The sequence below is a fragment of the Suncus etruscus genome, chromosome 18, assembly GCF_024139225.1.
Source record: "Suncus etruscus isolate mSunEtr1 chromosome 18, mSunEtr1.pri.cur, whole genome shotgun sequence".
NCBI classification, from domain to species: Eukaryota; Metazoa; Chordata; class Mammalia; order Eulipotyphla; family Soricidae; genus Suncus; species Suncus etruscus.
The window spans coordinates 25,133,405-25,158,493 of NC_064865.1; the positions used below are offsets into that span (position 1 = coordinate 25,133,405).

Below are 25,089 nucleotides of genomic sequence, written 5' to 3' on the forward strand. Positions count from 1 at the left end.
GAATATACCCAAGGAACACAAAAATACAGTACAAAAATCCCTTCCTTACTCCTATATTCATTGCAGCGCTATTTACAATAGCCAGACTCTGGAAACAACCAAGATGCCCTTCAACAGATGAGTGGCTAAAGAAACTGTGGTACATATACACAATGGAATATAATGCAACTGTCAGGAGAGATGAAGTCATGAAATTTTCCTATACATGGATGTATGTGCAATCTATTATGCTGAGTGAAGTAAGTCAGAGGGAGAGAGAAAGACACAGAATGGTTTCACTCATCTATGGGTTTTAAGAAAAATGAAAGACATTTTTAACAGTATCTCCGAGACAAGAGAGATGAGGGCTGGTAGGTGCAGCTCATGACATGAAGCTCATCACATAGAGTGATGAGTGCAGTTGGAGAGATGACTACACTGAAAATTATCATAACAATGTGAATGAATGAGGGAAGTAGAAAGCCTGTCTCGAGTACAGGTGTGGGGGGGTGGGGAGGAGGGAGATCTGGGAAACTGGTGGTGGGAATATTGCACTGGTAAAGGGGGGTGTTCTTTACATGACTGTAATCATACAACTATAATCATATTTGTAATCACGGTGTTTAAATAAATATAATTATAAAAAAAGTAGCTTCTGAATGTAGAAAGTGGTAGATATTCATACTCAAACCCTGACCCTGAGAAAACTCCCGTTTTTTTTTATTGCATTTGACATATGAATGAATAAAAAGGCATAGTATTTTTTCATCTTACAAGTTCCACATTAAAATTTTCGTTATGGAAGTACAGAGATTTGACTGTTCAAACATTTAAATTATCACCAGAAGAGTGGGAGAAGCAGCTCTATGGAGTAAAATGCAAAAATGGCCACTGTATTTTGGTCACACCAGGCGGTGCTCAGGGGTTATTCCTGGCTGTGTGCTCAGAAATCACCCCTGGCAGGCTCGAGGGACCATATGGGATGCCGGGAATCGAACCACCATCTGTCCTGGATCAGCTATGTCCTACTGCTGACACCTCACTCTGACCCCTCGACTTGCCTTTTTTTTTGGCTTTTGGATTTCGGGCCACACCCGGTGACACTCAGGGGTTACTCCTGGCTCAGAAATTGCTCCTGACTTGAGAGAAATATAGGAGGCCAGGGATCGAACCAAGGTCTCTCCTGGGGCAGTAGCATGCAAGGCAAACACCCTACCACTGTGCTATCACTCTGACCCCTCGATTTGCTTTTTATAATGTGCAAAATAATTTCAAAATATAATGTAATTAAATATGAGACTTTAAAAGATTAAATTTAAAACAATGTTTTGAAAGTTTTTCTTGATATAAGAAATTCTTTATTGATTTAATATTTGTATCTATAATTAAATAGCTCCCTTCTATAATCTTGAATGAATTAAAACAGTATTTTCATGAAATTTATTCTCTATTAATGTAATAATATGACATTTTCCCATATTTCAGATGTATCTCCTGAAAATATTTATATATGAATACATATTTTCTTCTTTTATTCTTCCTTAAGTAAGGATATGAGGGCTGAAAATTGATGTTATTAATTGGTTTCTTATTTCCTGGAAATATATTAAGCTCAGTGGGTTTTTATGTTTTGAAAACTATAGAAATTACTACAGGTTTATTTGTATTTTGTAGGATATATATACTGGCACAGGTTTTCCTTTGTGAGAAAAGCATTTACATTACCATTATGATTTTACAGAAGTTCTTATTTAAAAATAATAAAAATCAAATATTTACTTTCAAAAGCCTTAAAAAATGCCATCATATGTAATCTAGAAGCAAAATTTAAAACTACTAGGTTCTGTGTGTCTGTGTGTGACCTCAGACCTCAATATGTCTTATACTAATTAGATCTGATTTTTCTTTTTTTTGGTTTTTGGGCCACACCTGATGGCACTCACGGGTTACTCCTTGCTCTGCACTCAGAAATCGCTCCTAGTTGGCTCAGGGGACCATATGGGGTGCAGGGATTCAAACCACCATCCTTCCTGGGTCAGCTGTGTGCAAGGCAAACACCCTACCTCCATGCTATCTCTCCAGCCCTATATCTGATTTTTTAAGAGGTCAGATAAATTAACTCATAGATCTTGGTCATTATTCAATTTTAATTGCATGGATGTTTTCCTTCCTTTTTGTAGGTGATTTTCACCAGAAATACAGTGATCAAGAGCAATTAATAGGCTACCCTTTACCCCCAAAAGGCAGGGTCTTGGATGAAAAGCAAATATGCTTTTCATTCTGGATCTATCATCCACCAGCTGTTCTCTCTCTTTCTCTTTCTCTCTCTCTGTCATAGAGAGGTTATAAAATGAAACATAAAATTTTCTCCATGCCGTTTTTCTGAGAATTAAATTAGATAGTAGGGACTCATGATTAAGACCCATAAATGTTCATTCCCTACTACCTTTTTCTATTCCAGATATGCAATCTAGCAAAATTCTTCTGGGTTTCTAAGTGCTAGCAAATGAAATAATAGGTATATTTAATGCTAAGCATTTACCTAACGCTGGCACTATTGAGATTTTTGTTGTTGTTGTCTACTTGTTGTCTACTATCAAAATACACACAACAGTCACACATGGATCTCCAATTTCAAAGGTTTGGGGAATTTGTGAACTTGAGAATTGTTTCATATCTCCCTTTCCACCTATGTTCCATTGAGAAGTTTTCATAGGTCTTTCAGTTGTTTCTCTCCCCCACTGGTCACATTTTGAAGGCAGGCACAGGTAACGAAGTGATGTTGATATGAATGTATCAGTCGCTCGAGACACTTGATGATTTCATAGTCCGGGAGAGCGAGTCTGCTCACATTCAAGCCCAGCATCTGAGAAACCACCTCTTTGAAGTCTACCAGCTGCAATGGCAAAGCAAAGCATTAACTGAAAGAACAAAACACACGGGCTACTTCTCTGCCCAATATAACAGCAAAAGCTGTGGAAACTCAGGTCCACAGGTCCTGACCGTGTGAGGTCAACAAATGCCTTGGCCTGTTTAACCTTTGAACACTCATTAACAAATTGAGAATTCTAAACTATTAAATGAGCTCTAAAGTCCTTCAAGGGACCAAACTTCATCAATTTCACAATCACATATGAGTCAATAATTTATAGTCTTGGAAACCATATCAAAAATCTCAGTTAAGTAACCAAGAATAAAACCAACTCACTCAGAGTTCCCTTTCTCATTTCTCAGGTCTAAGCCTCTTCTGAAATTCAGAGTTGTTGTCAGTACTGGACATTGCAATAACCCTAACTAATCAAGATGTGGGACAAAAAAAAAAGATAGACTTAAGTTATTAATCCAAAAAGTGACCACTTCCTTATGACACTGATAGTTGGGAATGATCACACAGGACAAGAATTGGGTGCTGAAAGGAGATAAAGTGATAAAGTGATACTCCTCACTAATAATATTGCAAACCACAGTGTCTAAAGGGAGAAATAAAGGGAATAAGAGTGAGGAGGAGGAAGAGGAAGAATAATAAGAATAAGGGGAAGGGGAAGGAGAAGGAGGAAAAGAAGATAGAAGGAAGGAGGAGGAGGAAGAAGAAGAAGAAGAAGAAGAAGAAGAAGAAGAAGAAGAAGAAGAAGAAGAAGAAGAAGAAGAAGAAGAAGAAGAAGAAGAAGAAGAAGGAAGAAGGAAGAAGAAGAAGAAGAAGAAGAAGAAGAAGAAGAAGAAGAAGAAGAAGAAGAAGAAGAAGAAGAAGAAGAAGAAGAAGAAGAAGAAGAAGAAGAAGAAGAAGAAGAAGAAGAAGAAGAAGAAGAAGAAACTGCCCCATAAGCAGGCAAGAAGAGGATGGAAAGGAAACAGGGACATGTGATGTGCACTGGTGAAGAAGGATTTTGTACATTGCATGACTGAAACTGAATCATGAATAACTTTCTATTTGTTTAAAATAAAGCTAAACTTATGAACAACTTGTATCCACGGTGCTTAAATAAAGAAATAAAAAATAAAAAGTGGTCACTTGCTTACAAGGGCTGATAAATGATTATGACAGAGGTGCAGAAGACAGAGCAAGATTAAAGCCTTGTTTGGGGGGGGGGGTCAGAGAGACAGCTCAAATGGTTGGGGGACATGCTTTTCAAGTGTGGTTCAAGCCAGCACTATAGGAGGAAAATTCCTGAGCAATGAGCCTGGAATAACTTCGCGAGCACCTCTGAAAAACTGACCAAAAACCAAACAAAAAGGCCAGGTTTACTCAGAGATCCAAGCTAAATATTATTATGTAATAGTCCTGATAACACACATCAGAAGTGTACTTACATATAGACGTCAAATTAAGTCCATGAAATGTTTCTGGACTCCGGGCCCGGAGGAATAGCACAGCGGCGTTTGCCTTGCAAGCAGCCGATCCAGGACCTAAGGTGGTTGCTTCGAATCCCGGTGTCCCATATGGTCCCCCGTGCCTGCCAGGAGCTATTTCTGAGCAGACAGCCAGGAATTACCCCTGAGCATCACCAGGTGTGCCCCCCCCCCAAAAAAACGAAATGTTTCTGGATTCCAAACAGTGGTCCTGGACCATTCCCCAAATTTGGGCAGAAGACCCTGTAGACTCATCTAAGAACTGTTGCCTCTGTTTTCTTTTTTTTTTTTTTTTTTTTGGTTTTTGGGCCACACCCTGTGACGCTCACGGGTTACTCCTGGCTATGCGCTCAGAAGTTGCTCCTGGCTTCTTGGGGGACCATATGGGACGCCGGGGGATCGAACCGTGGTCTGTCCTAGGCTAGCGCAGGCAAGGCAGGCACCTTACCTCCAGCACCACCGCCCGGCCCCGCCTCTGTTTTCTTGACTAGGATGATCAAGTTGGGACTCTGGATTATAGCTGTCACCTGAGCTCAGTCTCCTGGATCTTGCCAAGCACTTTACATCATTTTTCTCTTCTTACTACCAATTCAGTTGTGTTGTTGGCATTGGATCCCATCATCAAATACATTCACACTGTGCTCACATGCATTTGGCTAGAGTTGTAAGTAAAGCCTCTCTCCTCCAGTGAAAGTTAGCACTTTTGAGATCTGGGCCTCATATTACAGGATCAAGTGAAATGATAATTATTTATTGCTCTGCTTGCTAGAAGTTCTTGGAGGTGATTTATTCAACAATGTACAGGGATTACTCTTGGCTCTGCATTCAGGAATTACCCCTGGCAGAGCTCAGAAGATGCTGGAAATTGAACTTTAGATAGACCCAGATTGCATACAAGTATTGGCAGTACTGTCATTCCAGTCCCTGCTAAAAGTTCTTAACAAAGATTCTGTGTGTCTCAAAAGATGTGGCTCAGTGGCAGAGAACTTGCCTGGCATGAGTGAGGCCCTAGGTTCAATCATTGGCACTCATGAAAATTACAAATAAGCTAGAGTGATTTGTGTGGGTAATAGGCATTTATGTAGTGGAATTTTTATTTGGCAATGAATTTCTTAATATAAATGGGGGCAAAATGCAAGAAGATGAAGACAATAGAAACAAGAGGACTCTGGAGGCCAGTCATAGTACAGTGGGTAGGACACTTGCCTTGAACAGAGCCAACCTGGGTCTGATCCCTGGCACCCCATATCACGCCCTGCGTCCTGCCAGTAATAACTCTGAGTGAAGAGCTAGGAATAAGTCCTGAGCATCACGAGATGTAACCTAAAAACTAAAAGAAAAAAGAAAAAGAGATAGATGTAAGGCAAGATAAGGCAAGGTAGGGCAGGGTAAGGTAGAAGAGAAGGGGAAAAAAGAAATGAGGAAAAGAAAAGAAAAATGTAAGAGGACCTTCAAATAATGATGAGACCATATAGTTGGCCTCACAAAATCCATTACTCCATATGCTCTTTTAATCACTTTAACCACAGAAATTTCTTTGACATTGCAAAAGAAGTGACCTATTATGAAGATAGATATTTTGCCCTGAAGACTTGGCACCTGCACCTTTCTGTTGTCTGCTTTCTTGCTCTTCTGAGTGCCGCCCAGGAAACAGAACACCCTCTCCCACCTTGGCTCTGGGGAAAAGGTTGCTCTCAAATTTTCTGCCCTTTTGAATAGACAGAGCCCTTAATCCCTGAAAGATTTCCCACCAACAATACCTACCCTCTAATTTGGTTTTCCTCAACTCTAACCCTGACACATGAGCCAGACCAGAGACATCCAAAGAGGATGAAAAACAAGCTGAAATCAGAGCCCACTCTATACCCTTTTGAGCTTGATAAACAGCAAGATGAAAGATGAAAGCAAAGGGTCAAAATGCCTGAACATATTGCTTTAGATCTGACCTCCTGCTGAGCTCACCAGATAAACCTTCCCTCCTTGCAACCAAAGAGCCTTTGAGTACTTCTTTATGGTTTCCATTTGGGTTGGGTTGACAAGCAAGACTCAGTGCCACAGTTCGAGATTTGAGACTATTGCCTGCAACTAATAATGGCTGGAGATAAGATTTCCTTCCAGAAGCCAACTTCTGGATAATGTTAGCAGATTTGGACTGTGTAAGTGTTAAGAGCAATCAGCAAACAATATTTCCAGAATCTGGCTTTGTACCGGTGAGCCATAACTTTGTCAAGGATGCCTTTTCTTCCCAAGAGTTTATGTCAGAAAATATGTGAAGCTTTTTAGCTGAATAGATCATCATCATAATTTAAATGCCAAAAAGATGTGAGAGAACAGGCAGTAGAATCAAAAGGCAGAGAACACATTAGGAATTGTTTATAAAGAAACATGAATAAGTATCAAGTATTCTACTTATCCATATTACCCTCAACAAGATTTCACCACCTGATGTCTCCTCACCTGCTTTTCTCTCTTTTCTGCTTCTTCTAGAGATTTCTTTAGGGTCTTCATTTCACTGGTGATGCCTTGGATCATCTTTCTGGATCTCTCTTTATCCTCCTTAGCTTCATGCTCAGTGCTATCCAACTCTGATTTCAGTGTCAAAAGCTTTTTCTCAGCTTTCTCCTTCATCTTCTCCAGCTTGTCTTTGCATTTATTTAGGTCTTCAATGGTTTTGATCTGTTCCAAAGTTTTAATCTAAGAAGTCAAGAGAAATCTAATGAGTCATTTAGTGTTTATATAGGAAATATACTCAAGACAAAGTAGAAGTCAATGGCATCCTCTGAACAACTTTGTGAATAAGGAATGGTTCCCATTCCTGTAACATACATATTCAAGCATGTGTGCTGGACAAACTTCTCAAAACAGTTTTGTTCATGGACAACGTAAGTTCTCTTATTGGGAAAGCCAATGGAAAGATAGCATGATTGTGGAATAAAGTATTAAAAATAAAGTATTCAGGTATTTACAGAGAATAAGAGGAGACTCTTTAAGAAATGGTGCCAGGATCTTAAAGTCAAAGCACAGAGCATCCTATAGCTCAAAGTCCATTTTCTTTCTCAGCTTAGTCATATAATTCTTCCATATCCTGCATGAGGAGTTTGACCACATACTTGGGATTGGAAAGACCCAGATTTTATCTCTTACACTCATTGTTCTCCCATCACCATCACCAAGTATCCCAGAAGTAACCCCCAACCACCACCAGGAACATTTCCTCCTAATCAGAAGAAAGAGGAAGGAAGGAAGGAAGGAAGGAAGGAAGGAAGGAAGGAAGGAAGGAAGGAAGGAAGGAAGGAAGGAAGGAAGGAAGGAAGGGAGGGAGGGAGGGAGGGAGGGAGGGAGGGAGGGAGGGAGGGAGGGAGGGAGGGAGGGAGGGAGGGAGGAAGGAAGAGAGGGAGAGAGGGAGGGAAGGAGGGAGGAAGGGAGGGAGGGAGGGAGGTAGGAAGGGAGGGAGGGTGGGAGGGAAGGAGGACTTTGGAGGAAGTGTTGTTAGGATATAAAGAATAAAAGCTTGTGTGTTATACTGATAAGAAAGAAGCTACTGTGAAAAAAAGTTTGTCAGTTTTCAAATGTTAGAATTAACAGATGACCCAATAATTCCACCCCTAGATATGTATATCCATGAGAAACTTAGGTATATCCAATAGAACCTAATGGGGAACTGGAACAAACAGGTGCTAGCCTTGTACATGGCCAACTGGGATTCAAACCCCAGAATACCCTGTGGTCCTCTAGGAGCCTTTAGGAGCCTTCTCCAAGTGACCCCTGAGAATCAAAGATCCAGGAGTAAACCCTGAGTATTGCCAAAAGTGACCCCAAAACAAAAGGAGAGAGAAGTGAAAACATGCAGCTATGAAAAACCTCATGACCATAAATCTTTGAACATTCAAGTGTTGAATATGTTCAAGGCACATATTCATAATAACAAAATGTGAAAATAAACATCAATTGCTGGATGAGTAATACATAATATATGTACAATTGAATATTATTTGGCCATAAGAATAAATGATTGGGGACCCAGAGAGATAGCACAGCGGTGTTTGCCTTGCAAGCAGCCAATCCAGGACCTAAGGTGGTTGGTTCGAATCCCGGTGTCCCATATGGTCCCCCATGCCTGCCAGGAGCTATTTCTGAGCAAACAGCCAGGAGTAACTCCTGAGCACCACCGGGTGTGGCCCAAAAACCAAAAAAAAAAAAAAAAAAAAAAAAGAATATGATTGGGACCAGAGAGGTGGTGCTAGAGGTAAGGTGTCTGCCTTGCAAGCGCTAGCCAAGGAAGGACTGCGGTTCGATCCCGTGGTGTCCCATATGGTCTCCTCAAGCTAGGGGCAATTTCTGAGCGCTTACCCAGGAATAACCCCTGAGCATCAAACGGGTGTGGCCAAAAAAAATCACAAAGAATTAATGATTTACTGATACATACTTCAAAAAAGGATAAACAAAGGAAAGGAAAGAGACTGTCCAATGGCAAAAAAAAAAAAGAAAAAGAAAAAGAAAATATCACACCAAGCAAGGCAAATGCCCTCCCCTCTGTGCAATCAGTCCAGCTCCTCTTTCATTTTTAAAGTAATAATGAAACTAAAAATTATTCTTTATGCTGAACTGCTGATTGTTGATTCAGAATTTATAGATGGTTGTAGTATAGGTCATACTCAGAGACTACTGACAGATATTAAAATCATAACCTATCTTGAGTGTATTTCACTTTTATTGAGTCTCAGAAGTAAGGTAGAAAGAGAACAAATATCCTGATCAAGCTGGGAAGACTCCTAGAATGCTGCTGGTAAACTACAGCAATGGTATAAATGATTCTAAGATTAGAATTATTACATGATGCTGAGGAGAAGTGACCAGGAATTCCAGATGTAAAATTAAATTGATTCATATGATAAAATGGTTTAGCAAAATGCATCTCTAAAATGTGTCACTTGTGCAAGTGGGTTGTCTTATGGAGAAGGCAATCAAGATCCACAAAATTTAGAAAATAATAATGAATTTAAATATAAAATTTACTTCTCCCTTAACTATCTAAAAGAAGTTAGATAGGAGCCTTGCTTATAGCTTATACTTTATCTAAATAATTAATATAACTACCATGCAGCTACTGTCCTTAGTCTGTGAATGACTTAACTTTCCCATTAACCTCTTATCTATCTATCTCCCTTATATACAGAGCCAATTTTTTCTCCTGTTAAACTATTCTTTAATATAGAGACTGTCATAGTCAAGAACCAAAAGAAATAAAAAGAAAATAATTTTATTTTTCCTCTACAGTGAATTCACTAAATTGAGGAATCTTGAATCAAATTCTAAAGGTGTAAATGTCTATTTACCTATGATAATACAAATACCTTCTTAATACATTTAATTCCTTTTTAGTCAGAGAAAAAGTCAATGTCAGATTTTTTTCAAGTTCTAACCCTTTGAAGTGGTTTCATAGATGAGATAATAAATCTCTTGGAAGTTTTTACCAATTAGAGACACTAGATGTATAAAAAATATCAATTTCAAAAGTTATATCCCTTAGATATTTTCTTCATATGCAAATGTTTGTCTTTTTGGGAGCCATGTCTAATGGGTCTTGGGGCTTTCCTCTGGCTTGCACTCAGAGAACATTCCTGGAGGCTACAGGGGGTTAGGGGATCAGGGAGATCAAATCTAGGTTGCTCACATCCAAGGCCACGATCCTGCCCTCTGTACTATCACTCCAGCCCCTTCACATGTGCATATTCTTTACCAGGGAGAAATATGTGGTTAAGTGGAAACATTCTGGGAATGGTATATTGAATTCAAAATCTTGAACTAACAGAAAAAGAGACATATGCACCCTTTCAAATCAGATAAGGGGGAAAAATTAACAACATTTACAATGAACCTTCTTCCAAAGGCAATAAAAACATCTTTGGAATCCCAGAAGCACATAAATCAAGTCTTAATGAGAAGTTATATTCATGAAGTTATAGAAGATACAAGAGATTTTATTACAGTCCTAGAAGCTGTCTGAAATCCTGTTGGAGCTCTGAGCCAAGGTCCATCCTGAGTGCCAGAGGTCAGGACAACGGCCTCAGTCTTCCTTGACCATCCAGTCTTCCTTGCTGGAATTTCCAGCAAGTGAGCCAATGATTTCTCTCACCTTTCTCAGAAGTTTTCAGAGTTTAGCAAGAGACTGTTCTTCCTACCCATTTTACTGGAACAAACTGATCATAACAATGTACCCTGACCCCACAAAGGTTCAAGTGTGCACGTCTCTGGTGACACCATATCTGGTGGCATTCTTCCTAAATGAAAGAATTTCAAAACCCAGCAAAGAATTCTTCCTTATGGTAAAGGGCCAAAGGCCCTGAAGAGAGGCAATTTTCTTTAAAAATTGATCTCCTGGCTGTCTCAAATTATCTGAATTTGTCCCCAGGAAGGTTATCAAAGAGGCTGCAGGAGGAAATGCTTTTCTGTAGAATCTAGTCACTGCATGCAGAAACTTTGCAAATAGAACATAATAGCGTCTCCTAATGATCAAAATAGATATGGTGCCCCTCCTCAAAGGAATCACAGAGAATTTGCCAGAGAAGCCATAAAAGACAACCCAGAACAATATTCCTCTTCCAAGTCTGAGCACGGCTCCACCCACAGACCACCCAGTCCAAGAGTTTCCTCCTCTGTACACACATTCCAAATGAGAGTTCAGAGTATCGGATTGCAATGGTTGGATATAATGAAAGTTGGGTCCAGCAGGATAGGTTAAAGAAATAAGAAAATGCAGATAAAGGATGCACCATCCAGGTTAGAGAAAGTTCTGGAGAGAGATAGGAATTTGGGAGTGACTGTACTAGTGATAGAAAGTGGGAGAGATGGCTGCTGGTGCCTGAAATTATCTTTGGTATTTCTGGTAAAAACCACCATGAAGGTAATGACTTTTCATTACTTTGGGGTTGTCTGCCTTCTGGGTTTTGGGAACAGCATTCTACTAAGACAGGGCTACCACTTGAAAATCAAAGTTTGTATCAAGTATCTTTTCTTCCTTACTTTCCTACTCAAAACAGAGTCCATTGGGGACAAAAGAGTATTATTCCTGAAAAATGGAATACCTTTTCTTCATCCTGCTGTCTAGCATGAGACTAAGACAACTAGACTTGTAAAAGATGGCATTTTGAGGAGGAAAATGTTTGCAGGATAAGACAGATGAAGAGAACTAGTTGGGATTGCTGATGACCACAGAGCTCTCCTGCTATAAGTCTAGAATGTCAAATTCATGCTTCTTTGTTTTAGAAAGAAGGAAACTTACTACTGTCTAAGCCTCCCTATCACAGAGTTTCAAAATATTTAGCTGTAATCAGTCATAATCGATGCCGTCAGGAAGCAAGTGTTGCTGTAAGATTTGCATACGGTGAACCAGAGAGATAGTACAATGAGCAGGGTGACTGCCTTACATGAAGCTGACCATAGTTTGATCCCTGGCATCCTATATATCCGCCCAGGCCACCATGAATATCCCTGCATGCAAAGCCAGAAGTAAACCCTGAGCACCACCAAATGTCCAAATACAAACAAACAAAGGGCTGCAAAGTCTACAAATTCTTGGGCCAGGGAGAAAGCTTAAGGGCCAGAGCAAAACTGTGCACATCTGTATACACATAAATACAGACGGGAGCTCTGGGTTTGATCCCCAGCACTGGAGGACTTGAGTACTATAAAGTAGAGCCCCCACCCCCAAGATTATACAAACGCTTTGGGTCCTTGATCTGTAGTCGTGTTTGCTAGCATGTTCATTTTCCCAGTTCTTCCTAAATAAATTGCTGTGTAAATCTTTTCTGTGATCCCTAATATCAGTGTTGTTTACATTCTGAAAAGAATATTTTCATTTAATAAAGAAATGTTTTCATTTAATCATACCCAATGTTAACTGACATTTCTCTTAGCAACTATGTCCTTACTTCAAATAGTGAAGACACACAAAGTTAATGTCACAGGCTGATTGGTGGCTGCTTTTTAAGAACGCTTAAAGTTCAGAGGCCAGAAGCCAGAGAGATGGCACAGCGGTGAGGCGTTTGCCTTGCATATGACCAACCTAGGCGAAACCTGGTTCGATTCCCAGCATCCCATTTGGTCCCCAAGCCAGCCAGGGGTGATTTCTGAGTGCAAAGCTAGAGCGCCGTTGGGTGTGGCCAAAAGCCAATCCATCAATAAATAAATAAATTTTTTAAAAAAATTTAGAAGCCATGAGAATGGGGAAAATAGTTTAGTAAGCAGTGTGCTTGCCTTTCATGCAGCCAACCTGGATTCAATCCATGGCATCATACATGATTCCTTGAGCTCTGTCAGGAATGATCCCTGAGTGTAAAGCCAGGAGTAAGCCCTAAGTACAGATGACTGTGGCCCAGAAATAAAGTTTTTTTTAAATCAGAGACCATTCTAATCTCCTCCACCCCACCCTATGTGTAAATTGTCCTTTTTCATATACTTTTATTGTGACCAGCAAAGAGAAACAAGGAATTTCTGTTGAGCACTTGCCTTCAGCTCACTGGTGTCCATCAACTTGGCTTTGAGCTCAGTGTTGAACTCTTGACAATCACTCAGCTCCTTCTGCAGCCTCTCAGTCTTCTTCTGCAGCTTCCTAATGGTGAGCTGGGCCTCATCTCTCTCCACGGCCAACGATGTGCGCACCTGCTTCTCCTCTTCCAGCTGGATGATCTTCTGCCGAAGAAGCTTCATGTGAAGCTCTCTGCTCTCTAGTCTTTCTTTCTGAGTTTTTAGCTGTTTGATCAAACAGACAGTAAACATAGTCTTAGTGGGGCTGAAAAACTAGACAAGGAGGTAAGATGCCTTGCATTTAGCCACTAAATTCCATCCCCAGAACTGAACAGGAACCCCTGAGCACAGAGCCCTAAGAACTTCTGAGTGTAACCCAAACATCAAAACTAATACAAATTATCACCACTGTCAAACCACCAGTAAACGTAAGTGAAGTCTTCACATGACATGATCCTCTCTCCATATGTCAATAAGACTCATTTAGGGATGGGGCAATATGATAGTATGATGGAGAAGGCTTGCATGAGTCTGACCCAGATTCAATCCCTGGCATTCCATATGCCTGGAGTCTATCAGTAATGACCTCTGGACACAGAGTCAGGAATAATCCTTGAGCATTGAATGTATGGCAGAAAACAAACAAATAACTAATCTAATTATACTCCATCAGCAAATGTATTGGATTCCTTTTCCTGCTTGTATTTTTTATTCTTATTTTTCCAAAACTTGACTTTGTATAGCAGGCGACAAAGAAGTACAGAATATTTGCATAAAAGCAGGTTTTCAAGATTGTCTCCTACCAACATGATGGACATCGTCATCAAAATGTAGCACCAGTTTTTTACATTTTCTTTGTTTAAAAATACACATTGACTGATAGTACAGTGCTTGATAGTACAGGTGCTTGCCCTGCATGCAGCTAACCCTATTTTAATCATTGGCACCACATACCTTCCCCTGAGCACTGCTGGCTATAAACCCCTCAAAAAAAAAAAAAAAAACCACTCATGTAGGGGCTGGAGTGATAGCACAGCAGTAGGGCATTTGCCTTGCACACATCTGACCCAGGACAGACCTGGGTTCGATACTCAGTGTCCCACATAGTCCCCCAAGCCAGGACAATTTCTGAGTGCATAGCCAGGAGTAACTCCTGAGCATCACCGGGTGTGGCCCAAAAACAAACAAACAAAAATCTCTTGCACACACACACACACACACACACACACACACACACACACACACACACACAAATTCATGCAGAAAAAAACAACCCAATATGCTTAGAAAGTATTTAACTTTTTGTTGATATTTGGGTTTTTTAATTCTTTAAATGTGTGCCCTCTTTAGCAAGAATGTCATAAATTTTGTAATAACATTTAACTTAGGTATTTTTCATATATTGGTCCTGCTAAAATAAAATATAGCATCCCTATCCTTTTTTATTTATTTATTTTGGTCAGGAATAACCTCTGGCAGAGGTACTTAGGTGATATTCCTGGAACCACAGTGGCAGGCTCAGGGGACCACATAGGACACTGGTGATTGACTTGGGTCAGCTGCATACAAGGCAAGAACCCTACCCTCCAGTCCCAAAATATAGTGGCTTTAATATGATTGAAATGAACAAGGAAATTTTCCGTAATTTATTCTTTACACTTTATGGTAAGTAGCAGGGTAAAATGCATGTATAGATCCTTCCTAGGAAATATTGTCAAGCTAATAACCCACTTGTTTCTCTCCATATATAATCTCTTTTATTTTATTAGAAGTAAAAATCATAAAAGAAAATTAAAATTTCTACTCTGCATTCCTCTGCACTTAGATATTGCATTTCTGTATTATTTTGTTTGTATTATAAAAAAATCACATCATAAACAATGTTGTGATGTAAAAGAAATACACACAAATACGCACCAAACTGTAGGAGCTGGAGTGAGAGCTCAGTGGTCAGTGTAAACTGGAAACCAACCTGAACCCTGACAATAGCTGGATGGAGCCCTGGAGAGCCCCAAACAGCACCACAACCTCCTAACAATCAACTGCCCAGCCCCAGCCAGCCCAGTTGGCTAAGGGACTTAAAGGTTTGGTTTTATTAGAATCTTTATTAGACAGGGGTCAGAGAGATAGCATAGAGGTAGGGCATTTGCCTGGCTTTCAGAAGGACAGTGTTTCGAATCCGGCATCCCATATGGTCCCCCCAGCGTGCCAGGACTGATTTCTGAGCATAGAGCCAGGAGTAACCCCTGAGCGCTGCCGGGTGTGATCCAAAAACAAAAAAAAAAGGGGAGAGAGGAGAGAGAGAGAGAATCTTTATTATACATCTGATCTATACCATCCTTAAACTAAGCAGAGAAGAAGGTCTTTGAGCAGAACTTATCACAGACAATCAAACTTAATAAAGAAAATTAAGGTGATTTTTACAAAAAAATATTGTGGACTTCAAGTGGTGAAATAATCCTCACATGTCACAATTTGTGAGTGAAATATTAAGTATAGAATTCTCTTCCAACTACTACAAATATCAGGAATTTAAAGTCTATAGAATTATGGTCATAAATGAAGGTGGTGGCATTTTTCCTAATTATATATTCCCCGTATCCGTAAAGTATTTGAAGGTATAAATAATATGGCTGAAATGAGACTTAAGTATCTTGTTTAAGATGACAACAATGTCAGTACCCAGGCTGTTTTGATACTGTTGTTTTGGATTTTTGCCGTGCCATGGATAAAACAGAACTTCACACAGGCAAGGGATGCACTTTCATTTTAACATGGCCCTTCTGATATTTCTTTTTTTTTTTTTTTTGGTTTTTGGGCCACACCCGGTAACGCTCAGGGGTTACTCCTGGCTATGTGCTCAGAAGTTGCTCCTGGCTTGGGGGACCATATGGGACACCGGGGGATCGAACCGTGGTCCGTCCAAGGCTAGCGCAGGCAAGGCAGGCACCTTACCTTTAGCGCCACCGCCCGGGCCCTATCTTCTGATATTTCTGTAACTAAACTATATTCTTGGACCTTCGTGTCAAATTCTATTTCACTACAAATTAATGCTGTTAAGTTCTACCTACTGGTTGTTCCAATAACTTGACAATACTTTAGAAGGATAATGGTGAATATGGAGGGGGAAAAAGCAATCACAGGACAACTTCAAAAAGAACCATTGCTCAATTCAGTGTTTCTTTTTTTTTTTTTTTTTTTTTTTTTTTTTGGTTTTTGGGCCACACCCGTTTGATGCTCAGGGGTTTCTCCTGGCTATGTGCTCAGAAGTCGCTCCTGGCTTGGGGGGACCATATGGGACGCCGGGGGATCGAACTGAGGTCCATCCTACGGTAGCACTTGCAAGGCAAGCACCTTACCTCTAGCACCACCTTCCTGACCCTCAATTCAGTGTTTCTAATGACTGCCTACTCTCTTAAATAAAATATTCTTGGGGCTCGAGTGATTGCATATTGGGTAGGACCCTAGTCTTTCATGTGGTTGACCTGGGCTTCATCTTCAGAATCCCATATGGTTCTCTGAGCACCAACAAGAATAATTCCTGAGTACAGAGCCAGGAGTAAGCCTGGCTTTTATACATACAAACATGGCCCAAAAACAAACAAAGATTCCTGAAGACATAGTCAATGAAGAAGTGATTCAATGTAAACCAAAAATTTTGTATGCTGCTACTTATTGAAAATTAACAGTTACACAAAATATTTATTATCCCTATTTAAAATATAAGCAATCAGGGGTTGGACCAATAGTATAGTGGGAAGGGTCTTGCATTTTACATGACTGACCTAGGTTAGATCCCAGTATCCCATATGGTTCCCCATAGGCACCAGGAGTGATCCCTGAGCACAGTGCCAGGTGCAAACACTGACAAGATATGGCCCAAAATAAACAAACAAATAAACAAACAAAATATAAGCAAGTAGCTATACTGAGTTATGTTATTTGCCCAAGGTCACACAGTTTGGTGGCACTATATTGGAAACCAAAAGTGGTTCATTATGCAGCCTGCTTTCTCTAATTATACCATAAAGTTTCCCACAAAGAACTACTCTAAGAACGCATCTGTGTTTTCCTTTCTCTTTCCCCAATTATGTAACTAACCGTTATATTTTTAATCCTTTTTATCAATTTATTTAATCTAATAAATTCAAAAACTTCCTTGGCATAAGTGAAAAGTATGTTCTCTATTTTCTAGTACAACAAAGCTTATCGGGGCCGGCGGTGGCGCTAGAGGTAAGGTGCCTGCCTTACCTGCGCTAGCCTTGGAAGGACCGCGGTTCGATCCCCCGGCATCCCATATGGTCCCCCAAGCCAGGAGCGACTTCTGAGCGCATAGCCAGGAGTAACCCCTGAGCGTCACCGGGTGTGGCCCAAAAACAAAAACAAAAACAAAAACAAAAACAAAACAAAAAAAAAACAACAAAGCTTATCAAAGCAGAACCTAGACTGGTCTCATAAACCTCTTCTTCCATAGTCACAGAAATTGAATTTTCAACCAGAAAAACAGTTCCCAGAATATACTATAGTGTCACACCTTGCAGCTAGGTTTAGCCATTTGAATGTATTCTAGATATATACACAAGTTGATGGAGCAAATTCTGGAAGTTGTCTTTAAAGGGAGCTCACATATGTTCCTTTATATTTCTCCCTTCTTTCCCAATTCTCTGCCTGAGTCACATATGATGGTGCTAGACACCATTTTCAACCATAAGGCTAAGGAATCACAAGAGATAAGAACTTGATGAGTTTAAATGAATTGGTTTCTTAAAAGAAAAACTTTAAGAGAAGAGGATGGATCTGGAGGTTATCAATCACACTGAGTGCCTTCAGAGAAAGACAGACAGCAGGTGATCTCACTCAGATGCATAATATAGGGAGACAAAACAAAAGAAAAGACAACATCAAAATGACAAAACTTGACTTAGAATTATAATATTGATTATCAAATGCTGGGGGAGGGTAGGCAGAAATTATGACTGGTCTTAAGATAACATAAAGACAGTAGTGGAGGGCTATGGGCACCTAGGTAGTAAAGTATGTACATTAATACCATATATTTTGGAACTAATGTAATCATCTAAGCAAAAAAAAAAAAATAAGTTTAATGGAGGGTGAGTTGGGGCATACCCAAATAATTTGGGAACCACACCTGGAGGTGCTCAGCAGTTACACCTTGCCATGAACTCAGGAATTACTCCCAGCAGGCTTGAATGGGATACCAGGGATTGAATCTGGGTTGGCTGCATGCAAGGCAAGTGCCCTACCTGCTGTACTATCTCTCCAGTCCCCAGATTTCGTTTTTTTTTAGAGAACTGCCACACTCATCCAAATTGTGTACCATGCGAAATGTACATGAAAAGAAATGAGATGTTTCTCTTTAAGTGAATGCACCCTGGTGTCTGCAATCATAGTTAAGCATAACTTTAGGTGATATGATTATCATATTTTAGATGTGAAATAGAGACTCAAATTCTAACCATACTTAGATATACAGATACATGTATAATGTGTATATGTATATATTTCCTAGCCTTGTTGGCAAATAAGGTAAATTAGTTCTCAGTATTTAAATTTCTCAGAAATTCCTTGTCTCCACACTAGCAAATTTCAGTATCTCCTACCTTCCGCTGTAAATTGTGGGCGATTGTCTTATTTTCAATGACAGCGTTGCTTTCTAGACGGACCAGCTGCTCCGTTCGAGCTAAAACTACATCCAGACGCATATCAAAGCCAAGATCAGCTGCCATCTGGTCCAGTTTCATTTTCTCCGAAAGCTGATCCAAAAATTTAAGATACTAAACCCAAGTACCAAAAAGAAAATGGGACACACAAAAATAAATTTAACAGGTGATTTTATAGAAACTCTTTCCCCCAGTTTACAGTAGATCTCAGGAAGCCCAGAATGGAGCCTGGTCCCTGGCTTCAGTGGATGGTAAGAAAACCCTGAACCACATTTGCACACTATGCCCTGATTCCTTGTCCAGAACCCCGAACTCAGATCTAGAGTTGTAGATTAGTGGCAAGCACATGTCTTGGTTGTATGAGACCATGGTTCAATACCTAGCACTGAAAGAAAAAAAAAAGACCTAGATTCTCCTGACTTCTAGAGAGTCAATAAATCTAATACTATATACTACTCTTGTTTTTTTATTTTTTATTTTGGCTGTGCCAAAGATCAACCCAAGGTCTTACAGATGCAAGGATCTGCCACAGAGTTGCTCTTCTTATTGTTGCCATGTGGCAAATACAGCCCACTCATAACTACATCCACTTCTCTGTATAAGCTCTATATTGCTACACTATAATCCTTTCAGGTTATTCCCAGCCTCACTGAGATATGCCCCGTTTGTGGCAAATTTTTCCACCAAAGCAAGTCCTAGCCTCAAAGTAGTAAATGATAATCAATAGTCTTGTTTGTTTGTTTTCATTTTGTGTATTTGCTTGAGAGGAAAAAGATTTGGGTGACTCTTGGCAGCGCTCAGGACTTTTCCCTGGCTCTGAGCTCAGAGGTAATTCCTGGTGAAGATTGGGGGACCGTACGGGGTGCTAGAGATCAAACTATGGTTGGCCACATACAAGGTAAGTGCCCTACTCCTATACTATCGCTCTGATCTTTTATTTTTTAAGTTAAAATACTTTAGAAAATGTGGTTAAGAGTTCCCAATGTGGTTAAAAGTTCCCAATGTATTGAAATTAAAGGGACAACATTCGAACATGTAGACATAGCAAAGATTATTTAACTTCATTTCATTTTATTATACATGCTAAGACTCAAGCTCAGGGTCTCATGCATGCAAAACAAGTACTTTATCCCTGAGCTGTATCCCCAACCAAGGTTTGAAATGGTCAGCATTATGCAACAGTTCTAGGATCATCCTTGACTTGACTATTGGCTTATCTGGCCATGAGCAGACATAGACCAATGCTAAGTAAACGTATCCACAAATGACCTCCCTGCACATTAAGTTTCTTCTAACAGCAAAAATTACTCATCCATTAAGGAATTTTCATTTGGTTGGGAGCTGGAGAGATAGCACAGCAGTAGGCTGTTTGCCTTGCATGCAGTGGACCCGGGAGGGACCCAGTTCAGTTCCTGGCATCCCATATGGTCCCCCAACCTGCCAGGGGCTATTTCTGAGTGCAGAGCCAGGAGGAACCCTTGAGCACTGCAGGGTGTGACCAAAAAACCAATCAAAAATAAATAAAGTTTAAAAAAATTTTTATTTGGGGTTGGAGCAATAGCACAGCAGTAGGGCGTTTGCCTTGCATGCAGCTGACCCGGGACAGACCCAGATTCGATCCCCGGCATTCCATATGGTTCCCTGAGCCTGCCAGGAGCGATTTCTGAGCTATGGCTCTGCAAGTTAAGGTAGCTAGAAAAAGTGCTGTATACTGTGTTCACTTGAATCATAATTTTGCACAGATAGTTTATTCTATTTTGGTTTATAATCAGTGGCGAGTATGACCCAAAAATAAAAAATAAAATAAAAAATTTCCATTCCATTAGTTTGGAATTATGACCATTAGAAATAATTAATAGGATTATAAACCAAAAAATATATGTTTTTAAAAGAACTTATATTTAAATATGTAGAATTTTCTGATAAATAAAGCCAATCAGCTTAAATCCCCCCCAAAAATCTCTATAGCCCATATGGATAGAATTATTTGTGTCTGTTTTTCCACTTTTTAACTAGCACACATAAATTTTAATAACTTCTTTATAAGCCATAGTCATTACACACAACACTTATTATCTCATGCTAGGTGGCCATGGGTGGCTTTTTTCTCTGCCTCAACAGTTTGTCACTTCTTAATGCTGTGACATTCCCCCTTGGAAATTTTCATCTCTAATATGTGAAAATAAAATTGAAAGAATGACTAGGGCTTGCATTCTAAAGAGAGTCAATACCTTTCTGTGAAAGCACATTTCTGCTTCCTGCAACCACACAGATAACAGCAAACTAAAGGACTTCTACTGGACCACAACAAGATCTGACAGAGCAAGTGCCTACTACCAGGATCGGGACTATGGCTCCCCAAGTTAAGGTAGCTAGAAGGAGTGCTGTATACTGTGTTCATTTCAATCATAATTTTGCACAGATAGTTTATTCTATTTTGCTTAAACTTCAACAGCCTACATCTAAATGTGATTTCTCTCCAACACCAATTTTCAATTGCATGTGCCTACTAGCCTTATAAGGATATATACTTTTAGGCATCTATGTATGAAAAATTTTATATATTCAGTTTTCAGAAAGTTTCCATAACTGAAAGTTAGCTTGGTTGACTCCCAATTAAAATGAATGTACCATTGTAATTGAAAGAAGGATAGACAGAGTCTGTCCTAAAATAGCCCTAAAATACTTATTTTCATCATGTTTCTTCTAGGATTGAAATTACACTTATAGACTCTTGCTCTAAACTCTAGAGTAAACTCTAAACTCTAGACTCAAAGGAATAAAAGAGGAAAAAACATTTTTTTCTGGGAGCAAGATGTCTCTGGAACAGATGAGATGAGCTGATTAAGGTGGTAACTAAGATAACCGATACATAAATGGTGGCTAAAGGAGAATCAAGTCACTCTGTAAAGAGGACATGTGCTATTGCAGCCCTGGTTTGTAGCCATCATTCCTACCGGGAAGGGGGGGGGGGCATTTTCTCAGAGACAAGGGGCAAATGCAATATACAAGGGGCAATGTGGAAGGCTAAAGGGGGCTCTCTTTCCTCCATTAGAATACTTTCATACAGTGAAATGTAGAGCTTATTTTTGAAATTGTTTGCATTTTCCATTTTAATGATTTAACATTGTTTTTATAGCACCACAATGTATAATACAGTGAACCATAAGGCTTCCTGCATAAAACATGAAACAACTTTTATGATAAGACTCAGGCATCACTCCATGGCCAGGGCTTTGTAAATTCCTGGTGCCTTGGGATTTAGCACCACTGACTGGAGAGATACAGGGTAGTCTCCTCACAACCCCACCCTGAGATAAACAGAACCTCAGCTATGGAAAGGCATAATGGGTCCATGTGTAACTATCAGAACCTATGGGACACAGCAAAAGCGGTACTGAGAGGAAAATGTATAGCTTTGCAAGCACACATCAGGAAAGAAGAAGGGGCATACCTGAATAGCTTAATGACACAGCTCATAGAATTAGAAAGTACTCAACAAAAGGACCCAAAATAGGGAGACAGAAGGAAATAACAAAGTTAAGAGCAGAAATCGATGAAGTGGAAACCCGAAAAACAATCCAAAAGATCAACAAAAGCAGAAGTTGGTTCTTTGAAAAAATAAACAAGATTGATAGACCACTGGCAAAATTAACAAAGAAAGAGAGAGAGAGAAACTTGATAACTCGTATTAGGAATGAAAAAGGAGAGATCACTACTGATACGGTAGAGATCCAAAGGGTAATCAGAAACTGCTTTGAGAAACTCTATGCCACTAAAAATGAAAACCTGGAAGTATTGGATAAATTTTTGGACTCTTATAATCTTCCACGGTTGAATGAAGAGGATGTAGAATATCTAAAACACACCCATCACTATTGAGGAAATTAAGACAGTAATCAAATGTCTGCCCAAAAACAAAAGTCCAGGCCCAGATGGATTTACTAATGAATTCTTTCAAACCTTTCAAGAGGAACTTCTACCAATCCTGGCAAGACTCTTTCATGAAATTGAAAAAACAGGAACACTTCCAAATAGCTTTTATGAAGCCAACATCACCTTGATACCTAAACCAGACAAAGATGCTACCAAAAAAGAAAATTACAGACCAATATCGCTAATGAATACAGATGCAAAGATCCTCAACAAAATCCTGGCAAATAGGATTCAATGCCTCATTAAGAAAATCATCCACTACGATCAAGTAGGTTTCATCCCAGGAATGCAAGGATGGTTAAACATCTGTAAATCTAACAACATAATACACAACATCAACAACAAGAAAAATAGAAATCACATGATCATATCAATAGATGCAGAGAAAGCATTTGATAAGGTCCAACACCCATTCTTGATCAAAACTCACAGCAAAGATGGGAATGGAAGGAACCTTTCTCAATATAGTTAAAGCCATCTACCACAAGCCAGAGGCAAATATTGTCCTAAATGAAGAAAAACTGAAAGCCTTTCCTCTAAATTCTGGCACAAGACAAGGCTGTCCTCTCTCACCACACCTATTCTACATAGCACTGAAAGTACTCACTATAGCGATTAGGCAAGAAAAAGATATCAAGGGAATTCAGATAGGAAAGGAAGAAGTCAAGCTCTCGCTGTTTGCAGATGACATGATACTCTACCTAGAAAACCCTAAAGTCTCTACGAAAAAGCTTCTAGAAACAAGAAAAAGATATTAAGGGAATCCAGATAGGAAAGGAAGAAGTCAAGCTCTCGCTGTTTGCAGATGACATGATACTCTACCAAGAAAACCCTAAAGTCTCTATGAAAAAGCTTCTAGAAACAATAGACTCATATAGCAAGGTGGCAGGTTACAAAATTAACACACAAAAATCAATGGCCTTTCTATACACCAATAGTAATAAGGAAGAAATGAACATTAAGAAAACAATCCCATTCACAATAGTGCCACACAAACTAAGTATCTTGGAATCAACTTGACTAAAAATGTGAAGGACCTATACAAAGAAAACTATAAAACTCTGCTGCAAGAAATAAGAGAGGACATGCAGAAATGGCAGCACATGCCCTGCTCATGGATTGGCAGGATTAACATCATTAAAATGGCAATACTCCCCAAAGCATTGTACAGATTTAATGTGATCCCTCTAAAAATACCCATGACATTCTTCAAAGAAGTGGATCAGGCACTTTTGAAATTCATTTGGAACAATAAACACCCTAGAATAGCTAAAGCAATCATTGGGGAAAAGAATATGGGAGGAATTACTTTCCCCAACTTTAAACTTTACTACAAAGCAATAGTTATCAAAACAGCCTGGTATTGGAATAAAGACGGGCCCTCAGATCAGTGGAATAGGCTTTAATACTCAGAGAATGTTCTCCAGACATACAATCACCTAATTTTTGATAAAGGAGCAAGAAATCCTAAATGGAGCAAAGAAAGCCCCTTCAACAAGTGGTGTTGGCACAACTGGCTAGCCACTTGCAAAAAATTGAACTTAGACCCCCAGCTAACATCATGTACGAAGGTTAAATCCAAATGGATGAAAGACCTCGATATCAGACACGAAACCATAAGATACATAGAACAACACGTAGGTAAAACACTCAGGACATTGAGACTAAAGGCATCTTCAAAGAGGAAACTGTACTCTCCAAGCAAGTGAAAGCAGAGATTAACAGATGGGAATATATTAAACTGAGAAGCTTCTGCATCTCAAAAGAAATAGCAACCCAGGATACAAGAGCCCCCCACTGAGTGGGAGAAACTATTCACCTAATACCCATCAGATAAGGGGCTAATCTCCAAAATATACAAGGCACTGACAGAAATTTACAAGAAAAAAACATCTAATCCCATCCAAAAATGGGGAGAAGAAATGGATAGACACTTTGACAAAGAAGAAATACATATGGCCAAAAGACACATGAAAAAATGTTCCACATCCCTAATCATCAGGGAGATGCAAATTAAAACAACTATGAGGTACCACCTCACACCCCAGAGATTGGCACACATCACAAAGAATGAGAACAAGCAGTGTTGGTGGGGATGTGGAGAGAAAGGAACTCTTTTTTTTTTTTTTTTTTTTTTTTTGGTTTTTGGGCCACACCCAGCAGTGTTCAGGGGTTACTCCTGGCTATCTGCTCAGAAATAGCTCCTGGCAGGCACGGGGGACCATATGCGACACCTGGGTTCGAACCAACCACCTTAGGTCCTGGATCAGTTGCTTGCAAGGTAAACAACGCTGTGCTATCTCTCCGGGCCCGAGAAAGGAACTCTTATCCACTGCTGGTGGGAATGCTGTCTAATTCAACCTTTATGGAAAGCAATATGGAGATTCCTCCAAAAACTGGAAATCGAGCTCCCATACAACCCAGTTATACCACTCCTAGGAATATACCCTAGGAACACAAAAATACAATACAAAAATCCCTTCCTTACACCTATATTCATTGCAGCACTATTTACCATAGCAAGACTCTAGAAACAGCCAAGATACCCTTCAACAGATGAATGGCTAAAGAAACTGTGGTACATATACACAATGTAATATTATGCAGCTGTCAGGAGAGA

The 25,089-nt window shown here is 39.7% G+C and overlaps 2 protein-coding genes across 2 annotated transcripts in view; both read right to left on the reverse strand.

Moving 5' to 3' along the window:
• MTHFD1L (methylenetetrahydrofolate dehydrogenase (NADP+ dependent) 1 like) overlaps window positions 1-25,089 on the reverse strand; it is a 641,585-nt gene that overhangs the window by 51,227 nt on the left and 565,269 nt on the right. The window lies entirely within an intron of this gene.
• Window positions 2,676-25,089, reverse strand: part of CCDC170 (coiled-coil domain containing 170) — a 78,717-nt gene continuing 56,303 nt past the window's right edge. The window contains exons 8-11 of the mRNA XM_049764747.1: window positions 18,474-18,647; window positions 12,835-13,077; window positions 6,784-7,020; window positions 2,676-2,875 (exon numbers count right to left, since the gene is read on the reverse strand). Coding sequence (XP_049620704.1) covers window positions 2,690-2,875; window positions 6,784-7,020; window positions 12,835-13,077; window positions 18,474-18,647 — 840 coding nt within the window. The 3' untranslated portion in view covers window positions 2,676-2,689. The remainder of the gene's footprint in view (window positions 2,876-6,783; window positions 7,021-12,834; window positions 13,078-18,473; window positions 18,648-25,089) is intronic.